Source organism: Myodes glareolus, chromosome 4 (assembly GCF_982192425.1).
Source record: "Myodes glareolus chromosome 4, mMyoGla1.1, whole genome shotgun sequence".
Classification (NCBI taxonomy): Eukaryota; Metazoa; Chordata; class Mammalia; order Rodentia; family Cricetidae; genus Myodes; species Myodes glareolus.
The window spans coordinates 89,055,246-89,081,580 of NC_142029.1; the positions used below are offsets into that span (position 1 = coordinate 89,055,246).

The 26,335-nt window shown below is 46.6% G+C and overlaps 1 protein-coding gene across 6 annotated transcripts in view; it reads left to right on the forward strand.

Annotated features, from left to right (window-relative positions):
* Pknox2 (PBX/knotted 1 homeobox 2) overlaps positions 1-26,335 on the forward strand; it is a 271,885-nt gene that overhangs the window by 227,678 nt on the left and 17,872 nt on the right. For all 6 annotated transcript variants that reach the window (XM_087905723.1, XM_087905722.1, XM_087905725.1 and 3 more), the window contains 4 exons: positions 6,997-7,185; positions 20,464-20,593; positions 21,016-21,113; positions 21,900-22,019. In XM_087905723.1, the coding sequence (XP_087761849.1) occupies positions 6,997-7,185; positions 20,464-20,593; positions 21,016-21,113; positions 21,900-22,019 (537 nt within the window). The remainder of the gene's footprint in view (positions 1-6,996; positions 7,186-20,463; positions 20,594-21,015; positions 21,114-21,899; positions 22,020-26,335) is intronic.

Sequence of the window (26,335 nt, forward strand, 5' to 3'; positions counted from 1 at the left end):
ATTAAGTGGCATTCCAGCTGGAGAGATGACTCAGCAGTTCCGAGCGCTCACTGCTCTTCTAGAGGGCTAGAGTTCAGTGCCAGCACCTACAGAATGCAGCTCACAGCGTCGGTACTTCTGTAGTTCTGGCTGCTGGGGATCCAGCATCCTCTTTTGGTCTCTGGGGGCACCTGCACTCACTTGTCCAACCCCTTACACTGACACACACATATACAAATAGTCAAAAAATAAGCAAAACCCTTTTAAAAAATAAAGGGGCATTGTTAATGGGCTAAAGGATTTAGAGTAGCAATGAGCCAGGCGGTGGTGGCGCACACCTTTAATCTCTATGAGTTCAAGGCCAGTCTGGTCTGTGAAGCAAGTTCCAAGAGAGCCAGAACTGTTACACAGAGAAACCCTGTCTCGAAAGTCCCCACCACCCTCAAAAAAAATAGTTTAATAAATCAGCCTTTTATTCTTACTTAAAGGCAAAACAGCAAAAGTTGGAGGTATAGAACACTTTATTCACTGCAAATATAGAGGGAACCCAGGAATTATTCTTCCACTAGTCCAATATAGGGTAGCCGTAGGAAGGCTAAGAGACTATGAGAAGTTATTCAAAGAAGGTTTTTTATTTTGTTTTGTTTTGTTGTTTGACGTGTATTTGGGCCCTTGGGAAGCAGAGGCAGGAGGACCAGAAGTTCAAGATCATCCTTGGCTACATAGAGAGTTCCAGATCACTCTAGGCTACATAAGAAAACAAAAGGAGGGAAAATGTAGCTGGTTATTTGTGATTTACCAAGTAAGTTTACATTTTACCTGCTAGCCCTGAACGAATCTTCTGAATTAGGGTTGTCCCTTACCTCTATTTTACAAATGAGGATACTGAGGCTCAGTAAACCTTGACCCTGTCCAGTGGCACTGAAAGAGCGAGCAGTGAGTCTGGACTCACATGCAGTTTGCACGGCTCTGGACGCCACAGGCCTTCTGCCTTGCATACGGTCCCCGCCCTCATGCACCGTACTGCACATCTATTTCTCTAATATTGAAGAGGTCCTACATATTCATTGCCTCAGAGAACCATTATGATTTACTCTGCCTTCTTAAATCTTTAAACCAATTCTATTAGCCCATAAAAGAGTAATCCTTCATCTGTGCTTTATCAGACCCCAGGATATAACTGCTTTTGGCCCCTGCACACCAGAACTAGTTAAAACACACTGTGCATGTACCACATTTGAGCTAAGCATTCAGGGTATATAGATAAATTTTTGATTTTTACTCTGTTTAACTTATCTGTAATCTTTCAATTTTTGTATAATAAATACATATTGGTTATGTACTTAAATGTTTTGGGGGTGTGGTGCTTGTATACATTTATACAAGCATGTACATGTGTGTATAAGACTATTTTAAAATAAAATGCTGGTTTTTAAATGCAGACTATCACTGGGCACAGCTGTGATAGATCATTTGCTTAACATGTGAGAGGCCCGGGTTCTATACCCCGCACTCCCTCCTCCAAAAATTAAGCAGAATAGGATAGTCTTGCTAATGAGAAGTGGAAAAAATAACAAAAGAAAAGGAACAAGAAAGAAAGAGAAAAGGAAGGAAGGATGGTAAGGGAGAGGGAAGAAAGGAAAGAGAAAAAAGAATAATATTAGAATTGGGTTTGTCTCAACATGGTTGAGCAATTTATTCAAGTCAGATGACTTGCCACGTGCAGTGATAAAATTAAATGAAGAAGGTTATGTTGTTGGAGGCACTAAATGTCCTTGGTTCTACAGAAGGCTGAGCAAGCCCTTTACAGTAAGGCAAGAGAGACTTGAGTCCTGTGTAAGGAGGAACTTCTTAATCAGCACATTGAAAGAACATAGGGACCGTCCAAAACAATAAGGTCGGCTCCCAGTGGTGGGGATGGCCTAGAAGAGAGACTACAACCACAGGTCCTGGTGTATTTACACAGTCCCCTCACCTTGCAGGCCTCCACTTACCCCCGAACCACACAACCTTTATACTTCCATCATTTTTAACATACCTGACTCCTGAGAGACCGTAGAAAGGTAAAGCAATTTGATCTCAGGGGCAAGGCCATAAGGCTTCATATTGCCTACCAGTTGTGTGCCACTGGGATGAAAAGCTGTCTGTGGACTTCATTTTCTTCTACTATAAAATGTGGGTGGGCGATAAGAGTACCTTGCCTGCAAAAATAGATGGAACTAGAAAACATTATTTTGAGTAAGGTAACCCAGACACAGAAAGACACTTATTGTATGTACTCACTCATAGGTAGTTTTTAAAAATAAAGAAAAGAAAACCAGCCTACAAACCACCATCCCAGAGAACTTAGACAACAATGAGGGCACTAAGAGAGACTTATGTAGATATAATCTACATGGGAAGTAGAAAGTAGAAAAAAACAAGATCTCCTGAGTAAATTGGGAGCATGGGGACCCTGGGGGAGGGTTAAAGTGGGGAGAGGAGAGGCAGGGAGAGGAGCAGAGAAAAATGTAGAGCTCAATAAAAATCGATAAAAAATAGTTATAAAAAAGAGTACTTGCCTACAGAGGAGGTTGTATAGAATAAATAAGACAGAGCAAAGAATGGACTTAGCCCGATGGCAGACATACAGTAAGACATGTTTCAGTGTTGCTAATCTATCCTCAGTATCTGTTGTGCACCACACACTGGGCTGGCTATCCTACCAGGCGCAAAACGAGACCTTCCAGGCTGAAGCCAAGCAGAAACCACAGATGAAAACACATCTTTCTCAAACTCCCTTCGGTCCAAACTACTTATCTGAGCATCATCACATCCCTCTTTAACTTGGTGTGCTCCTTGTGCGTCAAGCTCAGCCTCATGGAGTTGGCAATTGTAGGATGTGGCCGCCTAACCGAGCCCTGTGTCAAGCTTCAGTCTGTGACGCTTAATTTCGATTTTGTAGAAACCTGAATTAGTTGAGCTCAGAGCTCAGTCCTTGCCCATCGTAGTCAGAGTTCTATGGGAGACAGTTTCTTCTTTGTGTTTCTAAACCTGACCTGGCAACCAAGCTCAAGCTTGTGGCAAGTGCTGCTTTACCAACAACTATTTCCCAACCTCAGTCCCCTGGTTTCATGTTTGTGTTGTCTGAGCTGGTCCCCAGGCCTCATACCACTACCCAAAACTAGGAGGTTGGCATTAGAATCACCCACACGTTATCCATGGCAACATAAGCAGATAAGGGAAGGCAGTAACCCCGTCTACATGTTTTTCTTTTATTTTTAGATAATTATAAATTTGCAGGCAATTGTAAGCATTAGTATGAGAGGTCCTGATTCCCTTCTTGACTAATCAGAGCGCAGTCACCGACCATATTCAGATTTTTGTCAATTTTACACACACTCACTTGTATGTGCATACATGTCTGACAGGTTCTATGTGAATTTGTCATGTCTAGATTCATGTAAGCATATTATAGTCGAGGTACAGAATGGTTCTTCCCTCTTTCCTTCACTCTAGCTGACCAATGACTAGTCTGTTTTCTCTCCTGGTTTTATCATTTCAAGGATGTCTTGCAAATGTCACTGTGCTATTGGCGTATATCCCTTTAAGACTGTTTTTTCTCTCATGGCCTAATTCCCCATGATACATCCAAGTTGTTGAGTGCATTAATAGTTAATTCCTTTTTATTGCCAAGTTGTAGTCTGTGACATGGGTGTACCATGTCGTCCATTCATCTATAGTGTGTGACATGGGTGTACCATGTCGTCCATTCATCTGTAGTCTGTGACATGTGTGTACCATCCCATCCATTCATCTGTTTCTAGTTTGAGGCCACTTGATATATTGATTTAAAGCTGTTCAGTGTGTGTGTGTGTGTGCGAGAGAGAGAGAGAGAGAGAGAGAGAGAGAGAGAACGTACATTTTTATTTCTTTGGACTAAATGCCCACAAGCTGCTGGGTCATATAAGACACGTTTAGTTTGGATGTTTTGTTTTGCTTTGTTTTGTTTGTTTGTTTTTGGTTTTGTTTTTGAGGCAGGTTCTCACTATGTAGCCCTGGATAATCTAAAACTCACTAGATAACCCAGGCTGGCCTTGAATTGTCTGCCTCTGCCTCTCAGCTGGGATCAAAGACATTTGTAACACGGAGCAAACATGCTTAATTTTGCGAGGAATTGCCCCACTGTTTGCAGTTGCGGTTTGCAGTGACTCCATGGCCTCACATTCCCACCATCAATGCACAAGTGAGCTGCAGTCCAGTTCTTTGCATGCCTTCGGTTTCTAGCTGTAACTATGCATATGTGTGCAGAGATACTTCACTAAGGTTGCAATTGCCATTTCCCTAATGGCTAATGACATTGAACATCTTTCCGTATGCTTATTTGCCATCTGTATATCCTCTTCAGCAGAACATCTGATCGTGCCTTTTGCCCTTGTTCTAATTGGGTTGCTTGTTATTTTGCCATTTAGTTTTTTAAGAGTTCTTTACAGACTTTAGGTGCAAGCCCTTTGTCAGGTATGCGGTCTGTAAATATTCTCTCCCAGTCCATAATCTCTTCATCTTCTTCACGGGTTTTTTGTTGTTGTTGTCATTGATAGTGATTTTTTTATTTTTGTTTTTGTTTGTTTTTAGTCAGGGTTTCCTCTATGTAGCCTTGGCTACATTACAGAACTCCCTATGTAAATCAGGCTGGTCTTGAACTCACAGAGATCTCCCTGCCTTTGCCTCCAAAGTCCTGGGATTAAAGGTTTATACTATCATGCCTGGCAGGTTCTTTCTAAGAACGTTTTCAATTTTAGCAAGCAAGTAATCTTCCATTTCTAAGTTATGGTTTTGGTATCAAGTCTAAGACTTCTTTGCCAAACCCTACAGAAGCAGAAAGAAGACTTTCTGTTTTCTTTCTTTTTTTGTTTTGTTTTTCAAGACAGGGTTTCTCTGTGTAGCCCTGGCTGTCCTGGAACTTGTTCTGTAGAACAGATTGGCCTTGAACTCAGTGATCTACCTGTGTTTGTCTCTGAGTGGTGAGATTAAAGGTATGGGCCACAACACCTGACTCCATTTTCTTTTTTCTAAAAATGTTTGTCTTTGGTGTTTTTGGGGGGATGAGAGGTCTTATATTTAGGTCCATGCTCCATTTGAATTAGTCTCTGTATTAAATGTGGAGTTTAAATTAAGGTTCAGGTTTTTTTTTTTTTTTAATCTGCTCGTTTATGGATGTCTGGTTATCCTAACACCGTTTGAACAAGCCCCTGTTGGGAAGCAATTTGAGTTTATTTGTCAAGATCCATAGCAATGTATGTAGATTTTTCTCCTGTCACTCTCAGGAATTCACACTGAGGAAATGATGCAGAAATGGAAGACAAAGCTACATACTTAGAAAATAATCTCGTGTGTGTGTGTGTGTGTGTGTGTGTGTGTAGATCAAACCAAAGACCTAATGAATGCTTAGGCAAGTAAGTGTTCTACGATTGAGTTAGAGTTACTTTGTCCTCTGGCCTCATTGTGTAACTTTTTTCTAAATAAAACTGAAAATTTGAATGTACTATAAGTACCCAGCAACAGAGACCTAGTTAAATAAAGCACACATATGGACTCATATGTGACAATTGAAAATAATTCTCATCCCTTCAGTATTTATTCTATGTAAATAAGGTAACGCTGCGAGCCAATTAGATGTCATCCCTGCCTTCTCTCCACTCACAGTCCAAAAGAGAGATAGAGAAAACAATTCTGGAACTTAGAAAAGCATATTTGATGAGCTAAGGGAAAACCAGAAAGCAGAATTGCATGTGTTAAGTTTATTGGAGATTGGTTAAAATATGTACATGTCAGGCAGCAGGCTGACCCACCTGCTGTTAAACCCTGACAACCTCAAGCTCGGTCTTGGGGACACACGTAATGGAGGAAGAGACCTGACTCCCACCGTTGTCTTCTGACCTCCACATGAGCACCATAGCAGATATGCACACACATAGATAAATGAAAGTTTAAAATAAATGAGGGGGAAATGGAAACTTTTTTTTAGGGTAATTGGATAAAGACAATTACCCTAAAATAAAATAAAGACAATTTTTTTTTGGCCCTGTATTTTCCATACCTTCCATGTATTTACCTCTTATGATGATTAGAGCAACAAGCTGAGTTTGATGGTACATGCCTGTAATCCTCGTGCTTGGGAGGTAGATGAAGGAGGATTATGAGCTCAAGGTCATCCTTAGCTGTATAATGAGTTAGAGACTAGCCTAGGCTACATGAAACCCTGTCTAAAAAATTGATAAAATAAAATAAATGAAGCAAACCCTAACAGAAACAATAACTACAACTTAAGAAAAAAAATTCAAATGCAAGGTAGCTTCTAGCCATAATAGGATCAGGGATGGCCATTTGAAGAGGCCCTTGTGCAGTAACCAAAAGGGTATGGAAATCAGACAGTTGGTACCCAGTGCCCAGCTAATGCATGCTGGATTATCCCAGTCCATCAGTAGATATTATCAGAGTAAGGCAGCCCATATTACATGAAACTCATGGAATATAAATTTAAGAATAGACAATGTCTGACCTCTGGGGCATTTCCAAAAAACTCTGACCTCTGTCTTTCTTGGTTTTGCTTAATACTTCGAGCTGTGTAGAGCTGCCATGGTCCTCTCCCGTGATATCTCAGCATGTGAAGTTGTTAGAGAGGGTGTAATATTACCATTTAGTCGACACTAAGGGGAGTCATAGAGAGTTTCAGCAAGTCGTCCAAGGTTACACGGACAATCTACGGCAAACCTGGAGCTTGAACCTGGACTTCTATTGCGAAGGTCAATGCTGTTCTCAGAAGACCACAGCTGCCCTAGAACAGCTGTGATAGCAGTGGCTAAAAGCAAGTCATAGTCAACAACAACTCGTCTGGAGAGTTTAAACCATGGGGGTGGGAAACAGGAGACCCAGCAACGACGGGCACCAATCCTCTGCCAAGGTTGGGGCTGGGGACTTGAGGGAGGGGGATGTGAGGCAGACACCTGGGCTTACAGCTCCTCCTCCTCTCCCCAGATGGTGAAGGCAATCCAGGTCCTGAGGATCCACCTGCTAGAGTTGGAGAAAGTCAATGAACTCTGCAAAGACTTTTGCAACCGTTACATCACCTGCCTCAAAACCAAGATGCACAGCGACAACCTGCTCAGGAATGACCTCGGGGGCCCCTACTCCCCCAACCAGCCCTCCATAAACCTTCACTCCCAGGTAACACACAGGGATGGGCCTTAGCTCCTCGGCCAGGCATGCAGAAAGGTCTGAAGGACTCCAGCAACCTGGGCAAAGCAATTTGAATCATCAGACTTTTTTACAGGGAGGCCCTCTTCCCTCCATCTGACAGCACTGGCCCTTATTTTGTACTTGATTGTGACAGGGTCTTAGAATGTAGCCTAGGCTGATCTCAAACTCTTGGTCCTGCTACCTTAGCCACCATACCTAACCAGGATAAGTTTTTTGCTATTTTTTTTTTAAAAAGATTTATTTATTCATTATGTATACAGTGTTCTGCAGGCCAGAAGAGGGCACCAGATGTTACTACAGATGGTTGTGAACCACCATGTGGTTGCTGGGAATTGAACTCAGAACCTCTGGAACCGCAGGCAGTGCTCTTAATGGCTGAGCCATCTCTCCAGCCCCCTTGCTTTTTTTTTTTAATTTTGTTTTTTAACATAGACTTCTACCTGCGAGGGTCTGAGCATGCCATAAATGACCATATCTAAAAACAACAAAACAAAACAAAACAAAAAAACAGTATCCAAAGAAATTCCCGACTTCAGGATTTACCAAGAAGTGGGCGGGCCCTAGTCCCTAAAGGAGAAAAGATAGTTGCCTTACTGACACCTGGGGATGGTAGGTAGACCTCCTGGCAAACATTCTCCTCTGGAGGGCATGAAGGGGCTCTTGGCACTCCTGAAAGAAGGTATCAGGGAAACTGATTCTTCCCCCAAATTCTGCGCACCTAGGAGATAAGAAATCCCATAGGACTGCTCCTCCCTCCTCCTCTGGTTACTCTCGCTGGTACCTCGGCCCCACTAAGATGCAAGACCGCTGTCAAAGGCACCTTAGCCAACCCCTTCTACGATCCCCTCTGCTACCTTCCTCTGAGGAGATGGTGCCTGTTCTACACGATAGGGAAGAGTGAACACTTCTCTCTAGGGCAGAATGTGTTCTCCAGGTCTACAATCAGAAAGCTACCTGCATACCTGTAGACTCTTCCTGTATACTCTTGCTGTCATCTACACAGACTGTAGGCTCACAACATCGTTTCCCCCTCACCGAGTTCCTGAAGTCCAGAAAGCATACACAGAGACACAGGTGTCCCTGGGAGGCTCACAGTGGCCCTTCTTCTAAGACCGGGACTGGGATGCAGGTTAACGTTCTAAGGGTGAGTAGTGGAAGCTAACGCGAAAGCCACCTAAGAGACTATGCCATTTTCATTTTAGGTATTAGGACTCGGGTTTACAGGGGCGAGGGGAGGGACACACTTTGTACATTGTGACCCCCCCCCACCTCCACAAGTACACTCAGTATTGTATCATGTTTACCCCACTGCAATCTCTCTGGGACTTGATACTAAGAATGACAAAGGACATGGGGCAAGAAGTTTATTTCCTCCTTGTATTGCTTAAAATCACCAAATCACTTTATTACAGATCTAAAAACAGCAGCCTTGGCTTCTGCTTGCTAATATTCTCTTGAAATAGACTCATTCCTTCAGAGTCTTATTGTACTTTCCCTTATGATCGAAATTAGCAAGAAACTTGCATAAAAGAGGACAATAATTGCTCAACGAGCATCTCGTTTGTAATTTATTAGTTTCTATTATTGTGGGTTACCATGGTGACGCTGCGCAGCCCCGGTGACGGGAGAGATGTAAGATAGGAGCTGAGGAGGCTGCGAGGCCTCACCAAATGGAGATGCACATTTTTATCAGTAATTTTCATGAAAATAATAAGTGAGGAGTTAATGAGATGGAAAGCCATCCTGTGGCTATTGTGAATTTTTTTTAAGTGTTGATCTAATTAGAATGCATCGGTCAGGAAAAGTAATGAGGATTTAGTGCCTCACAGAGATGTGAGGATCATATCAGAAAATTAGCACAAGTCTTTGGAAATAATCAGGTCCTTGGAGAGGCCCTGGATTTCCCCTCCTGGGTCCTCCGACTGTACCTTGAGCACTGGAGTTGGGGGTGTACCAAGGTAGCGGGATGGAGAGGCCAGGAAGGAGGGGCTGGAGGCTCAGCAGCCACAGTGGCCCCTCAGGGTTGGAGGTCTGTCTGAGGTTGACAAGCTAGCCTGGAGGAAGCAGGCATTTACAGGGAAATGGAGTCTGTCAGGAAGGAACATGGACTCTGGATGATCCAGGTGTTAGAACCACTAGCTGCAAAAGCCAGATCTCTGGGGGCGTGCCCAGGTTCGGTGTCTCTGAGCTTGAGAGAGACTAGCCAGAAAGGCCTCTGATGCCAGAGAAAGAAAAACTCAGGCAGCTGGGTGAAACAAAGACACCCAAAGTCAAAGGGGGCGGGGGGAAGATACGTAGCTATTCCTAGTTGGTGTAACTCAAATTAGTCCCCTCGTTTCCTCTGGTTGCCACCGCCTCCTTCCCACCTGTCTTCCTTGGCCATCCCTCCATCCTGCTCCACACCTGTGCTCCGCTTACATTGCTGCTGCTGGATTTCTCATCCCAAAGCCTGTGTGGTCTACAGAGCCTGGTTGCCTCCAGCGTTTTCCCATCTGCCTGTCTAACATTCAAGGCCTCATAGGCCTAGCCTCAGTTTTCATGCCTGAGCTGCATTGCTCTAGGTACCACAATCATTTCTCCATGCCTACCTGATGAGGGGACATCTTCCATTCTAAATCCCTCTTCTCTGCAAGGCCGATCCAGCCTTTTCCCAGAGGCTGTGGCCAGGTTGCTCTCCTATGGAGATCTCACCCACCCCCTTCTATGCCAGTCCTTTCCTTCTCGCACCTGAGAGCCTACCATTAATGCTGCAAATGCCACATGTGATGTTAGATGAGAAGCTGTATCTCTCTTCGTCTCCTAGAAAGCACATGTCGTTCGCCTTGACGCAGCATTTTATATATCTGAAATCACCAGATCACTTTATTACAGGTCTAAAAACAGCTACCCATGCTTCTGCTTGCTAATAGTCTCTTGAAATAGATTTGTTCCCTCAATATTGTTGCCTTATGATGCCAGCTGTGGCCATCATGTCTTCTGTGTGTTCAGGGGCCAATAGGCATTGGTAAGAAGTAATGCAGTGGGGTGCGCAAAGGGAGAAGGAGGAAGAGGAGGAAAAAAAAGAACTAAGAAAAGGGGGAGGAAAGACAAACGGAGGTTAGCATCGTTCAGGAGGGAGGCAGGGAGAGGCCAAAGTTTGTCAGAAAGGAGAAGTGAAGGAAATGAGATGGAGAGACACCGACAGAGGCAAAGGCAGAAAACATGAGGCCAAGGCCGAAAGACAACAGGAAGAGGAATGGTGGCCATAGCAAGATGAAGAACATGAATAGAATAAAGAAATGGATTGCTTGGAAGCAGGAATTTGGAAGAGGACCGGGTGGTGGACAGCCTTTAATCCCAGTACTCGGGGAAGGCAGAGGCAGCAGATCTCTGTGAGTTCAAGGCCAGGCTGGTCTACAAGAGCTAGTTCCAGGACAGGCCTCAAAGCTACAGAGAAACCCTGTTTTGAAAAACCAAAAAAGAAAAAAGAAAGAAAAATGCACTTGGGAGAGGGGAGAAGAGGTAGGAAGCGCACATAACTCTGAGGTGCTGGGCTTAAATAGCCTACTAAGGAGCCCCCTCTTAGCTTAGGGACTCCCCAGCAGCCTATGGAGGATGCTGACGGCCCATCTCTTCCTCATAAGGGTGGGCTTCTCTCTGACACACAGCAAGCTCTGCTTTTCCAAAGTTGTCAGGGGTGTGTGTCCAAAGGCGGTGTGCTCCAGTCTGCCAAGGCTTGGGACTGTTGTCGCACGATGAGCTTCCTGAGGATGTGACCTGTGACTTTTCAGGCCAGGTGGAGGTAAGGGGAGATGGAATTAGATGAAATTGAGCTTGCACACAGTCTGGGCACAAGAGATGAAGGTGAAGAGGGTTTGCTGTGCGTCGTCCTCCAATCAGGCTCTGTCACTGTCTCCCAGGATGGGTGAGGTCTTGCAAGAGCTCATTTAAGAAAGAGACCCGTGTCTTCCTAAGGATGAGGACCAGAGTCTATGTAAGAGGCAGATCTTAGGAACCAGCATGGGAGAAGAAACCTAGAGGTTGGGAACTCTGTGTGTGTGTGTGTGTGTGTGTGTGTGTGTGTGTGTGTGTGTGTGTGTGTGTGAATATGCCCATTCGTCATGCTCCAACCTTAATCCCCTCCAGCCTGAAATAGCTGTCCCAAGTGCCAGCCTGACCTGAGGAGGGTGCTGCCCCCCTGGAACATGATCCCCCAGCTCACCATCCCCGCTGCCTGCCAGCTTTGTCGCAAACTGCTGGCTCATGGTTTTCCCTGAGAGCTGATCACAATGCCTTGTGTGGCAGAGTTGGAGACATTCTTGTGTTCCAATCGACAGTCCCATTCCCAGATGGCATGTTGTGCCTTTCACTCACCCTGTGGGGTCTGGCCTATTCCCAGCTTGGTCTTTCTTTTCTATTTGTTCCTTTTCTCCGAGTGAGTGAGACAAAGGTGGGGATGGGGGAATACTGATTCCACCACACAGAGGTGGGAAACAGTTTCAAGGGTTTCAGCTAGCTCGGCACACTCAGCTGTTTCCCCCTCCCCAGAAAGCTACACTGTCCTACTCCAAAGTAACATCCCAGGCATCCTGCAGGGGCAGCTTCCCCACTACCACACTGTAGACTCGGCTCTGGGTTCTCCTGTCCTTTGAGAATACTAACTAAACCATCCTACCAGAGAGAACCAACTCTCGCCTCACTAAGGGCTAATTTAATCTGAAAGTCATCCTTCTCTGTCTTTGGAGAAGTAGAGTCAGCTCTAGTATAGGCATACCTGGCATGGTTCGCATGCGGTTTCCAGTCGTTTGGGGATGCTTACTGTGTGCACTGCATTAGGTCCTGTGAGAACCCAGGAGACTATGTGTGCACTGCATTAGGTCCTGTGAGAACCTAGGAGACTATGTGTGCACTGCATTAGGTCCTGTGAGAACCCGGGTGACTATGTGTGCACTGCATTAGGTCCTGTGAGAACCTAGGAGACTATGTGTGCACTGCATTAGGTCCTGTGAGAACCTAGGAGACTATGTGTGCACTGCATTAGGTCCTGTGAGAACCCGAGTGACTATGTGTGCACTGCATTAGGTCCTGTGAGAGCCCAGGAGACTATGTGTGCACTGCATTAGGTCCTGTGAGAGCCCAGCTGACTATGTGTGCACTGCATTAGGTCCTGTGAGAACCCAGCTGACTATGTGTGCACTGCATTAGGTCCTGTGAGAACCCAGCTGACTATGTGTGCACTGCATTAGGTCCTGTGAGAACCCGGGAGACTATGTGTGCACTGCGTTAGGTCCTGTGAGAGCCCAGGAGACTATGTGTGCACTGCATTAGGTCCTGTGAGAACCTAGGAGACTATGTGTGCACTGCATTAGGTCCTGTGAGAGCCCAGGTGACTATGTGTGTACTACATTAGGTCCTGTGAGAGCCCAGGAGACTATGTGTGCACTGCATTAGGTCCTGTGAGAGCCCAGGTGACTATGTGTGCATTGCATTAGGTCCTGTGAGAGCCCAGGTGACTATTTTTCAGGAGGGTTCCTAATTCCAGGGGGCATGAGCTAGGAGTCTAGAATGAATTCTGTCAGACATAGAATGCTCAGGGCCTGGAGTGCTGGGAAAGACAGAAAAGGAACAGCTGAAGAGAAGGGAGGGGGCCGAATGAAGAGGTCCTGGACTGAGCACACCACATGTGGCTTCAGATCATCCATCTCTCCCGCCAACTCCCAGGAGAGTCAGCCCTGAGACCAAGTCAGCACAAAACTCATGGCTAGGTCCAGTTCTGCCCTGAAATAGGATGAACACATCTCAGGATGGAGAATTTTGTCCAGCGTGGTGGGAAAAACTGGTCAGGCTTCTTGGGTGGGGGTGGGGCAGCCTTTCAGGCAGGCTTGGGAGAGTTTGTAGCCTACTGGCATCTCTAAAGGTAAGTGTTCTTAGTATGGAAAGAAGCCTGAGGAGGCGCTAACCTATTAGAATCCCTGGAGAGACGGGGACAGAGGGTCATTCATTCACATGTCGTATCTTCATTCAAGCACTCATGGAGCCTGCTGAGTCCTGAGGACATAAAAATGGATATGACAGTCTCTGACCTTGAGATGGAAGTGATGAAATATCATGAAACTAAATTTATGAGGGGGATATTTAAAATGTTTATTCTTTAATTTTTTTAAAAAAGTTTTATGTGTGTGAGTGCTCTGTCTACATGTATGTCTGTGTATACAGTACTCACAGAGGCCAGAAGAGGTTGTTAGATCTCCTGGAACTGGAGCCATAGGCAGTTGAGAGCTGGAAGAGTACCCAGTGCTCTTAACCTCTAAGCCATCTTTCTAGGCCTAAGTACGATATATTTGATGTTGACTACTGTAGTCAACTGTTAAATATTTTTTAAAAAAAAATAGGCATATAAGCAATAGGATCAGAGCTAGAGACACATTGCAAGGCAAATTAATTGAGCTTTTATGGCTACAACATAAACTGATGAGAAAGGAGCCCCTGCAGTATCGACTGAGATCTTCCTGTCTGAAACATAAAAAGTAGTAGGTACCATACTTATAATATTTTATTTGCTCCCACAAGACTTCAGATGGGCGTTACTGTCCCAGATCTTGCTCTGTAGACCAGGCTGGCCTAGAATTCACAGAGAGCCTCCTGCCTTTGTCTTTCGAGTGCTGGGGTTAAAGGTGTGCACCACTACTGTGTGACTCAATATTTTCTTCTTTTTGCATCCAAGGAAAAAGAAAACAAGAGAAGAACATTGGCTGAGCCCCACACACTAAGTAATGATCACATGTGTGGATACTACAGAGCCTATGTTCATCTTATGATTTGGTGACGTCTTGCTACACACATGGGAGTGACCCTAGCTCAGGGGTGCAGAGACTAGAAGTGATGCAATGGATGGCTTCGGAGCATGAGTTTGGATTTGGTAATTGAAAAGGAGGAAGCGAGCACAGCCCTGAGGTGCTGAGCATAGCAGCCTACAAAGGAACCAGCTCTTAGCGCTGACATTCCTGGGCAGCCTAGGGAGGATGCCGTTGGCCCATCTCTCTCTCATAAGAGTGGGCCTCTCTCTGACATGCAGCAAGCTCTGCTTTTCCAAAGCTGTCAGGGGCTGAAGGGGGTGTGCTCCAGCCACCTCTGCCAGAGCCCTGGGACTTGTATGCACCCTGGGCATCCTGAGGATGTGACTTGTGACTTTTCAGGCCAAGTGGGGACAGAGGAAGGTGGTCCACCTCTGGGCCATCACCTTAGACAGGAAGCCAACACCCCAGACTGAGGAGACAAAAAGAGAGTTTATGCTGCCTGAGTCCTCTTGAGCCTTAGAGCTGTGGCCTCTATTCAACGCAGGGTGAGTGAAACCCGAGAGCTCTGCTCCTTCCGGGAAGGAACGTTCCTTAAGAGGGGCAGCTGCAGCTTGTCCCTGCAGGCCTGGGCTGCCTTTCCCCGGAGGCCAAAGCCCCCAGCTGGGGTGGAACAGGACAGGATTAGGTGCCTTGTTTATGTGTGCTTAGCTTCCTTGCCTTTGCAAGCCTAGCTCTTCTTAGGCTAAGATGGGACTCTGGCTGTGATAGAACAGAGGGGCTGTGCCAGCCAGGGTGTCTGGGGACAGAGGCAACCTCCTCACACAACTAGACCCATACAGCCCACAGATCTAACAAGCACCAAGCACACACTCAGCACTGTGCTGGGCAGTGTCCAAGTGAGAACCAGCCTCCTTTCCCTCAGAAACATATCCCCACGCTAAAGCAGCAAGACATTGCACAAGAGAGAACTTTTCCGTGTTCCCTGTGTAACATGATAGGAAGCCATGTGGAGTCAGGGGCCACGTCTAGCAAGGCGGGACAAGGTCTATGGTGGAAGTGGGACACTGAAATACACCCCATCCTCCTCTCAGGGCAGGTCAATAAGCTATGGACCTAGCCTTCTGGGAAGGGTTGGTAAACTGGTCTGAGGCTGTGGATCCACAGAGACCCCTAGTGGCCAGGGCAAGGATGGCAGATTGCTGGGCCCTAATCCTTTCGTTGAAATCCTAAAGACTATCATCGGTTTTTCCTTAATCCTCAACTGCAAGGTCATCCAGTGTATCTCCCTGTTTCAGGGGCATCCTAGTAAGATTTAAATTCCAAATATATATAAAAAAATCTTCAAGGGAAATGTTTCCATCATTTCTATCTTTCATACTTTTATTTTTTTTTTAGCCCATCGTGTTATATTTTGGTTTAGCTGTGTTTCTCCTCAGAAATTTCTTCTGTGGGTGGAAAATAACTTTCTAGGCATTTTAGACCCTTTCTCTATTGAGAGTGAAGAGAGAAGACTCAGGAGAGGTCAACTCTCCCCACGTGCAGTCAGACCACGTATCTAGGTTTGTAACTCAGTCAGTTTTTGTGTGCACCATGACCCTTCATACACTCCCCAGAGTCCTTCTAGTTTCTTAGTAAAGTCCCTCCTCTGAAGAAGTCACCTTTTTGCTCCACAAATGAGACTTGGGGTAAAATGACCACTGATGTCTGTAAGGATGAGCAATGACCACGGGGGTGACGTTGCAGGCGGCAACAAGTTCTCCACTTTTGTAAACTTGCTGCTCCTCGCTTGCCCAACCACTTCGGAGGGACTCATTGCCTCTGCCTCTCAAATAACAGCACACGGGGGTGGGTGGGGGGTGGAGAATGGGGAGCTTCTGATAATACTATCTGTGGAGTCCAGGCTTCCAGTGGCTCTCCAGAGAGACACAGCAGAGTTCTTGGGATGGACAGGCAACTCTTAAGGCCTGGTTACCAGGCAGTTGGAGCAGAGATGCGAAACTGGATGTTGGAGAAGCGGCAGCCGAGGTGCTTCTCAGCTCACCGTGGGTGTCTCTCTGTGATTCCACACAGCAGCATCCACCTGGGGACACAGGCAGATAAGCCTCTGAGGATGCTGTCGAGGAGATGACAATACCATGTATTCAGTCAATAAATTCTTCCCCAGGGCTTCTGCTGTTGCCATGTGGCTTTTTCAGAAAAGACTGAGCCTGTCCCCAGAGAGTTAGAGCTGCCTTGTCACTGCTGCGCAGAGCTAGAGACTAGTGTGCAGCCTGGAATCCCAGCAGGTGGAGTCTGAGACGGGAGCTATGCTTAGGTTTCTGAGGTTTAGCACCAAAGTCCAGGGATGCATTGAATGAAACCAACAGAGTCACATGACCAGGTTTGTGCTATCTTGTCTGGGTGTGCGGTCTCAGCTGAACTCCTGCTGAGTAAAGAACACCCAAGCCTCTAGGACTTTGAGGGCGGGATTTAGCCCCTGCTCTCCCATTCAAGTGGCCTCAGCTGTATGAAGTGGGAAATAAATCATTAGATGCCTAAAAGTGCCAGGCAGTGTGTTTGTAGACAAGCCTGTGGATCTATCTCCTCTCTGTGTGAGCATCCATCCTACACTCAAGGGGACTTACAGCTATTTGAGTCAGGGAAGCCCCTTCCATTCTCTGGACATTATCCCTTTTAAGGAAAATGGAACAATCTCTCTCCTGTTAGCCCTGTAAGGTGATGGCAAGATTAACATGAAATCAAGTGATAATGAATACACTTTGGTTTTCATGTGTGTGATAAATTGGTAATCTTCAGATCCATCTAATGCTGGAGGCCACCTGAGCAGAGTTTTGAAATACACAGATTGCTGAGGGCCTGATTCGGTGGCCCTGAGAATTCATGTCTTTTAAAACAGCTCAGTGTGGGTTGGAGGGATGGCTCAGTGGATAAGAGCATGCACTGCTCTTGCAGAGGACCTGAGTTCAGTTCTCAGCACCCTCATCAGGTGACTGACAACTCCCATAACTCCAGCCGCAGAGGAGCAGATGTAGGGGATGGACACCAACTTCAGGAAGTCAGGACTTTGCTTTCTCTTTCTTGCCCTAGCTAAGATGTGGCCACCCCTGGCCCTGCCTACTTGTTCTACCCTGAAGTTTTTCCATTCCACCTCTTTGCTGGTATACCTTGGCTCCTTCTCAGCACCTCACAGCCAAACAACAAGAATAGGGTGGAGAAGAGGAGGGGAGAAAATGATCCAAGTCAGAACAAAAGTTACCTTTAGTTCTCCAAACCAAGTAAGTTTGCATGGAGGCTCTCCAAGGAAGAAAAGCAGCCAGAGTTTGAGTAAGCAGGCAAGGTGTCCAGGTAGGGCTCACCCTTCTGTCTTTCGATAGAAAACAGTTGTGTTAGTTGAATCCCAGAAGGCACGTCTTATATTTATGTTACGTTTCCTTGTGTTTCCCTAACCTTGCTGAATACTTTGGGGTGGTGAAGAGAGTCTAGGACAAGTCTTGATATTTAAAACCCTCATGTCATGCATGTTTATTCTAAATTCTAAAAACCATGAAGATTGTTGGGTACTTACTTCCCGTGACTTTAGGTACTTCCCATGACTTTAGGTATAATGACATTGGGGCTCCCCCATTCTGTGACATCTACCTTTTAGTCTGTTCCTGCTTCAACCATCTTTAGCACCGGTTCCATTCAGTGGGAAGGGTTCTATGGGAAATTGACACCAGGAGATCCTAAGTCTCAAGACTGAAAACTTGTGAACCAACTCTGTAAGGAAGTAAGGGGTATCCACGAGGGGGCGTAATGTGGTTCCCAAGGCGACCATCTTCTCCATGTGCTTCTGGACTTGGGTTGTTTTTATCTTCCATGGGTAGGATTCAAGAAGCCCCTTGAAGCCCAAAGTAGTGATTCAATATTTGTGGCTGGGGCGAGGGTGAGGAGGACTGAGTCCTAGTCCCGTGGCTGGTAATCACTTGTGTGACCTTAAGTAAGCCACCAGGCCCTCTGAAGAACTTTATTTTCTTGTGTCACTAGGGAAGTTGGTATGGGCAATGACTTTGTGCAGCTTCTGTGTGCTAAGCTCAATTTAAACTCTTAACTGTGTGGCCAGACAGATCAAGAACTGACTCTCACCGGCGGGAAGCTCTATCCCAGCTCTCCGGAGGGGAAGCCAAGGCAAGACCTGCCCTCTCCCTTGTCCAAGGTCGCCAAAGCCAAGAACTAAGAATAGAATTGAATCCTCTTGCCTCACCCTCACAGAGAAGCTGACCCAGAGGCCCCATGGGGCAGTGGGTGGGATGGAGGACTGGGCCCCAGACCCTGGTCCTGCTTCTCTGGAAGGGCTACTCCTCCAACTCTGGATTAGGATGGTCCTGGAGGGTAAAAGTGGTAATTTGGGAGGAGACACAGCGGGAGATTCACCAGGCAGAATCAAGCCCAACTCAAATCATTGCCGGCTCCCACTTCCCTCCCTCGTGACTTCCAGGATGCCACAGTGGAAGGAACGGTGTTGTGACTGTGCTCTGTGCCTGTGACATCTTCCTTTTGTTTGCAACCACCAGTAGGTAGTCATTGACTAAAACTTTCTTCTAATCATGGGTGCTTCCTCAATCCAGATTCTAAGCTGCTCCTGAAGGCCAAAGGCCCAAACTTCTTAAAGTCCTAAAATAAAAGTTAAGAAGCTCACCCCGTGTTTACTCCATTTTCTTGACTACTTACCTGTCTCTAATTCTTTATTAATCATGCCTTCTGATCCTGGCTTTGAGCTTTGGAATGTGGGCCTTAATGGTCATTTAGGTCCATTAACTAGTTCAAGCCCTGTATTCTGATGAGGATCTGCGGCTGGGAAGAGCTCAGAGAGCTGGGCTCAGCTCCCAAGCGCCCCTCCTCTGGACCTTATTGCCCTCTTTCTCTCCCTCTCCAAAACTAAACACATCCATCTCTCACACATTCACTTCCTCTTTCACACCTCCTTCAGTCACCCAGCCACCACGCTCAGGTACCCAGAAAGCATGGGTGGGGGCATTGCTTCATCCGGGAGGCCTGCAATAAAGCCTTCTTCCTCTGGTGGCAGGAGACCTTCCACAGCAAATCCAAAGACTTCTTTACTAACCGCTAGAAGGGAATGATGAGGGGAATAAGACACAAGAGAAACTTACTTCTTAGCTGCCTTGGCTACTGCAAAAACAAATGGGTTAACAATCTGGGCCTAGGGGAGTTTGTTCCCAGTATAATTCTGTGTTGAGAATTCAGGGAAGACAGCAGAGTCGATAACGTGTGCCGGTGTCGAGGCTTACATATGATGCCATTAGAAACACAGGGTATACAGTGACCCAAGGCAGCTTTACTATTCTTTTTTTAAAAAATATTTATTATTTATTATGTATACAATATTCTGTCTGTGTGTATGCCTGCAGACCAGAAGAGGGCACCAGACCCTGTTACAGATGGTTGTGAGCCACCATGTGGTTGCTGGGAATTGAACTCAGGACCTTTGGAAGAGCAGGCAATGCTCTTAACCTCTGAGCCATCTCTCCAGCCCCGGCTTTACTATTCTTAAACAAACATTTTAGTATCATATAGGCACTAGAGATGTACAAAAGCAAATCACTGGAGGGATGGGGGTGTGGCTTAGGTGGTAGAGCACTTGCCCAGCATGTGCACGAAAGTCAGCACTGCAAAGAATGAGTGAACAGACGAACACAGCATTGGAGGCTGTTTGTGTTGGAGGTAGGTGAAGAACAGAGGTGCTGGAAGAGGGGAGGGCCAGTGTGAACATCTGGGCAGCTGAGCCTGCAGCTGAGTAAGTGCTGAGCAGGTGAATGGAGGGCTTCTTTATATATGTGTGTGTGTGTGTATATATATATGCACACATATATGTATATATTATATATATTCATATATTTATTTATATTTATATATAATTTACATATATATAATTTTATTTTATTTGCATTGGTCTTTTGCTTGTATGTATGTCTGTGTGAGGGTGTCAGATCTTGGAGTTACAGACAGTTATGAACTTCCATGTGGGTGCTGGGGATTGAACCCGGGCCCTCTGGAAAAGCAGTCACTGCTCTTAATGACTTGAGTCATCTCTCCAGCCACGAATGGAGGATTTCTGCAAGTCAGAATCTCCTGGAGAGGTTTTAGAATGTCAAGCCTGGAACATACCCCGACCCATTAAAGAAGGGACTCTGAGCTTGGAACCCATAGCTCATAACTGCAGATTCCAAAATGTAGCTGCCGTGAGGTTCCCAGGTTAGGGGGTCATTCGGGCCCCCGGTTGCCTCTGGAAGGAAATGTAAGTGTAGGGCTATTATGAGTCTTTGGTTTATTTATTTTAAGATGTCCTGAGACCTGCCTTCTGGTTTGTGCCTGGAAGTAACAGGAGCTGTGTGGTGGGGGTGGGGGCGGGAGCTGTAGCTTCTAAGCTCTTAGGGACATTGTCACCAAACCACCCCTCCCTTACTGCCAGGACCTCCTGCAGAATTCCCCCAATTCCATGTCTGGAGTCTCCAATAACCCCCAGGGGATTGTGGTCCCAGCCTCAGCACTCCAGCAGGGCAACATCGCCATGACAACGGTCAACTCACAAGTCGTGTCAGGTTGGTGCAGGGTTCTAGGAATTGTGGGAAGCCTCCTGGGAGAAGAAAGGGGGCCCCTGGGGAATTCCGGGAGTAGGGAGTGTTCTCTGCTGAGGGAGGGACTTCCTCTCAGTTTCCTGATCAAAATGTTCTGCACGCGGTGACCGCCAAGTCTTGATTATGATGGGTTGGAGCAAATTTAAGTCAAAAATCTCATGATTCGCCCCCGACTCGCACATTCAAGACTGAGTAAGGTCCCCTTCCCCTAAATGCTTCCCACCAAAGGCTCTACTTTTCCCTCTGGACACCATCTCTCACCTCACCCACTCCTGTCACTGTCCCCAAGGGTCTTCACCTGTGAGTGCCAAGCCACCGGGGACCCTGCTTGCCTTCTCTTTTCCCACCTCCATGATAGGGGACCCCAAAACTGGTTGTCTCCTCAGGTGGAGCCTTATATCAACCGGTTACCATGGTAACCTCCCAAGGTCAGGTGGTCACCCAAGCAATCCCCCAAGGAGCCATCCAGATCCAGAATACACAGGTGAGTGTGTGTGGGTGTGTGTACTTGCGCATGAGCCGTGGGAAGGCTAGCTGTGATTGTTTACTGTCTGCTGGGCACTGTGGCCAAGTGACTCACTTAATCCTCACCTCTAAGAGGCTGCTTCCTGGATAGGAAGCTGGATCTAGGCAAGGTTTTATCAGCTCCAGGGCTTTTGCTGCCTCCAGAGTTAGATCAAAGGACTCTGTATTTCCTGGGCTTGGTCTCCAGCTCCCACCACTCTGTACCTCAGTGATACAGAGTTCAGATCTATAGAAAGATCTAGTCAGATGCCTGTGATCTGACATTAACTCTATGATCTTGTGTAGTCTCCTAACCTCTCTGGGCCTCAGTTCTTATCAATAAAGAAGGATTAGTACCAACTGCAGCCAGCCCAGCCTGCCTACAGGACCGTGATGAGGATTAACTGTGGTGAGGGACAGGAAAGTGCTTTGCAAACTGTAAAGAATCACAGAAATGTTAATTACTATTGGATGGTTTATGGCAAATTCTCATCTTCAGTACTCTCTGCATGACCCTTTTCTTCTGTTTCCTCTCCCATCCCCCTTTGCCCTCCTCCTACACCCCTGCTCCCCTCTCCCCAAGCCTCACCTCCATTCTCTGAGGGGGTGGTATGGGGTGAGATGAAAGGTGACCTCCCCAGGGCCCCAAGAATAACTTGGGAGAAGGGGGTTGGCAGTGAGAGTGGGCCATTACTATGGCAACAGGTCCCTAGCCACTGGCCTCACAGGCTGCTGATGCTGATTTCTTTCTTCACGTGCCCTGAAGGTTAACCTTGACCTCACCTCCCTCCTGGACAATGAGGATAAGAAGTCCAAGAACAAACGAGGAGTCTTGCCCAAGCATGCCACCAATATAATGCGTTCTTGGCTCTTCCAGCATCTCATGGTGAGTGTGTGTGTGTGTGTGTGTGTGTGTGTGTGTGCATGAGTGTACATCTCTGTGTGTGTGTGTGTGCATGAGTGTACATCTCTGTGTGTGTGTGTGTGTGTGTGTGTGTGTGTGTGTGTGTGTGTGTGTGCATGCATGAGTGTACATCTGTGTGTGTGTGTGCCGGGGGCATGGAATCACAGCAGGGAGTGATTGATCGCCCATTGCACAGGTAACACACTGTGCATGCGGAGACTACAGTCTCAGAAAAAGGCTTTGCTAGATCATCAGGTACAGGGAAGATTGGAGGAGGCTTAAGTGGGACCTAGAGTCCAAGGACTTCTAAATACCTGTTGCTGCTATTGCTAAGAAAAGGCGGGGAGTGTGAAAAATGAGGTGAGAGTTGTTACTGGTCTTCCAAAATCAGAATTCAGAACTTCAGGGCTAAATGGAAGAAGTCGAGGCAACTCTATCAAAATGAGTACACTCAGTAGCCATCCTCTGCAGACCATGGCTGAGCCATACAGGCAAAATCATCAAAGAGCAACATGGTTGGGATGGAGAGATGGCTCAGCAGTTGAGAGCACTGGCTGTTTTTCCAGAGGTCCTGAATTCAGTTCCCAGCATCCACATGGCAGCTCACAACCATCTGTAATGAGATCTGGTGCCCTCTTCTGCCCTGCAGGCATACATGCAGACAGAACATTGTTTACATAATGAAATAAATGGAGAGAGAGAGAGAGAGAGAGAGAGAGAGAGAGAGAGAGAGAGAGAACGCAGCATGGTCAGCTGTGCACAGAAACAAACTTGTCACTGCCCAGCTCCATCAGAGACACGAAGAAGCGCCTGAGGACCAGACACAATAGAGGGAGGACAGGCTTAAAGACAGGTCCACTGGGGTATGGACTGTTTCTCTCAGTTGCTGGGTGATAATTCCAATGGCATTTATTCCTTAGAGTGGTGAAAGCTGGAAGAGAGGACAAACATACAGAGCTATGTTCAGCCCTTAACAAACCAGGCATGGTAGTAGTACCCATCCTGATACTTGGTAGGCTAAGGCAGAAAGAGCGTGGAGTTTGAGGTTGACCCAGGGCTGTATAGCAAGACCCTGACTAAAAACAACAAAAAGAAATTCTTCCTTTTTGATCCTTCTCCTGCAATGAGCAAAGAACAAAGTTGTATACGTTTGTTATGGTTGGTTTCATTTTTGAAACAGGGTCTTACTATGAGGCCCAGACTGGCCTCTAACTCATCATCCTCCTGCTAGTCTCCCAAAGACCAAGCTTGGGACAAGGTTTTTAAGACTGAGTCCCAATATCGTGAAATCTGGAGGTGAGTAGCTGATGTGTCTGTCATTTTGATCTAAAGTACCTGCTGATTTTTGCCATCCTCTGACGCTGAGAGTAAACTTCCTATAGTGCTTGCTGTAGATGGGTGTATCTGTCTATATACATAGTCTCTCCAGCCGTGCCAAGTCTCCCAAGAAGAGGGACCATGCGTCATCTGTGAACCTTAAATCCTTGATTCACAATGTGTGAACCTTTGGGGGATTTACTAGATCTTTTAAAAGTTATTCCATGATTAACTGTTTGTTTGTTCTACAAAGTTTTGTCTACTTTTTAAAAGTGTGTGTGTGTGTGTGTGTGTGTGTGTGTGTGCGTGCGCGCGCACGCGCTCTGAGCGGTGGTGGCACATGCCTTTGTGGGAGGCAGACACAGGTGGATCTCTATGAGTTCAAGGCCAGCCTGGTCAGGACAAACACCAAAGCTACAAAGAAACCCTGTCTCGAAAAACAAAAAACAACAACAACAACAACAAAAAAGTGTATATGTGTGTGCATGTGTGTATGTGAGAGAGACAGACAGACAGACAGACAGACAGACAGACAGACAGAAAAACAGAGAGAAATGTATTGATTGCATGGGTGTGGGGTGCACTTCCTAGTGCATGCATATAGCAACCAGAAGTAAATGTCGATCACCTTCCTCTACCACAATTCACCTTAAATTTTGAGACACAGTCTCTCACAGGACAGGAGCTCTCTGTTTTTCCTAGACTGACTGGCTAGGGAAATCCCCAGGGTCCCCGTATCTCCAACCCCACAGTGTTGGGGTTATAAACCAGGTATGGTAGAACACACCTGTAATTTTGGTGCTCAAGGGGCAGAGGCTGGCAGAGTTCATGAATTCAAAGCCAGCCTGTTCTACACCCTGCTTTTCCGTGGGTGCCTAAGATCCAGATTCAGGTCCTCATATACTTCATCCACAGATTCGTCTCCCCAGCCCCTCTTCTTTATTCTCAGTGTACCAAGTCACATGGTGGATTGCAAGAAGGACAAGGGTCAAGATTTTTTCCAAACAGCTGAGCTCTGAATTACATGTGATGTTGTCACTGTTGTTCTGAGAAAGAACCCTGGGACCACAGTTCTGGGGAAATCTCACTTGTGGCTCCACATACTGGGCGATACCGGCTGCCCAGCATTAGGAAAGAGGAGATGTGAAGGACCCACATATATCTAGGTACTGTAAATGTCCTGTCTCCAGCTCTGTTACCACTAGCATATGGGTCGGTTAACTTGAAAAGCTAGCTTAAAAAGAAACTGCCACCCTAAAGACAGGCTTTATGTTAATTTAGAAGATATACATGTATTCATTTGCTAATCTTCCAGTAGAGAGCCAACATCTTTTTCTGACTAAACTTCATCATTTTACTTGCATAAACCTTTCTTATAATAAAACATCTTCAAACCCCGACTTCACGTCAAGTGGAGTAAGAACATGGACTTTGGGCCTCAAATCTGGTTACAGGATCTCTCCAGATCTTCATTCCAGTCTCTCGTATGTGTCCCACCCAATCTGAGGTAGTCAGCATTTTAAAGCAAACCTGCATCTTAAGTTTTCCAAAGCTGTCTACCTAGTTTTCTCAGCAGTAATGACCCTTTCTTTCCGCACGGTGTTTCATTTGTTATGTCACAGAAGCACAGTGGCATGTGTAGCCGGCACGCACCTGTCTGGACACACGTGTGGCGGACTTTCTGACAAGCAGTATATTGGCTGGCGAAGCTGCTACAGAGCGCTCTGCTCGTCTCCAGCCTGGGTCTGAAGCCAGCGGACGGTTTGCAGGAGATAGGCAGAGCATTCCACAACCTTGGCTGCATAGTGATTCAGAGCCCTTTATAAACACTAGCTCTTCCTGTTGCCATTCCATCAGCAGACGTTGTATTTTCCTCTTGCTTTTGCCCTCTTGTTGTTGGCGCTGTCCTGTGCCGTGGGCAGCTACAGAGATGACAGAAAGCACCTGGGGTGGGAGGTTAACTCCCAGAGCCTTCTTAGCTGCAAGGCTGGAATGAGATGGGGACACTGTCATCCTTAGCTGCTGGCTTTCAGTCCCTGAAGAATGCGATGACATTCTCTTGCTATTTCATTTTGGCCAAAAGAGGCTAGACTCCAGCTGGAAGCAATAGGGCCACAGCCACACAGGTCAGGCAGGAAGCCCTGGAAGGAGGGGTTCTTCCTACGGAGGAGGAAAAGTCACCGTTCCTCCACCTCAGCTGTAACGCCACCCCTGCTCCTCCCAATCCCTGACACCCTGACCTGCCAGCAGACCTATCCATCTGCATCCCTGAACCTGATGGCCTGGGTGCCAGGAGGTCTTGGAGAAGAGCCCAAGCCCCAGCAGGACCCACCACTCACTCACCAGAGCAACAAGCCCAGGCTCAGCACAATAGCATATGTGTCTCATTTAGCCCACACAAGCACCCCAGGAGGCAGGGCCTACTGTCCTCTAAGGCCAGTGACAGAACTCAGAACTGGAGAAGACTCACGTTCCACAAGATCACACAGATAAGAAGGCCACGTGAAACTGAGCCCTCAACAGTGGGGCCCACGGTCTCACCCAGCTCTATTGCCTTCACGTTGACCTCAGAGAGCAGATATACAGCACTCACACCAGTGTCTAGGCAAAGCCAAGCTGAGCCCCTATCCTCTCAGCCAGAGACCTGTCGGGGGAGACTTGTGGGGTTTATGCACCCAATCTTGGGTTTCAGACGTCACAGTGAGGCTGCTTCATACATGCCCTTCCCTGTCCATCCCGTTTGTTTTCTCAGGCTGGTGTGACTTGGTGGTCAGGGCCAGCTGTGCGCCACTCACAGACACCTCCTCCCAGTCACACAGAGCTCAGGGCCTTGCTCCAGGTCCTCTTATGAACCCTGCTGTGGTAATAAATAAATGAATAAATAAATAAATGAGGACATAAGAGGCACCAGCGGCTTCCTCTGTATAACTTTTGGAAAGTTAGCATCACGCACCACAAAATTTACCCCTCAAAATATGTAA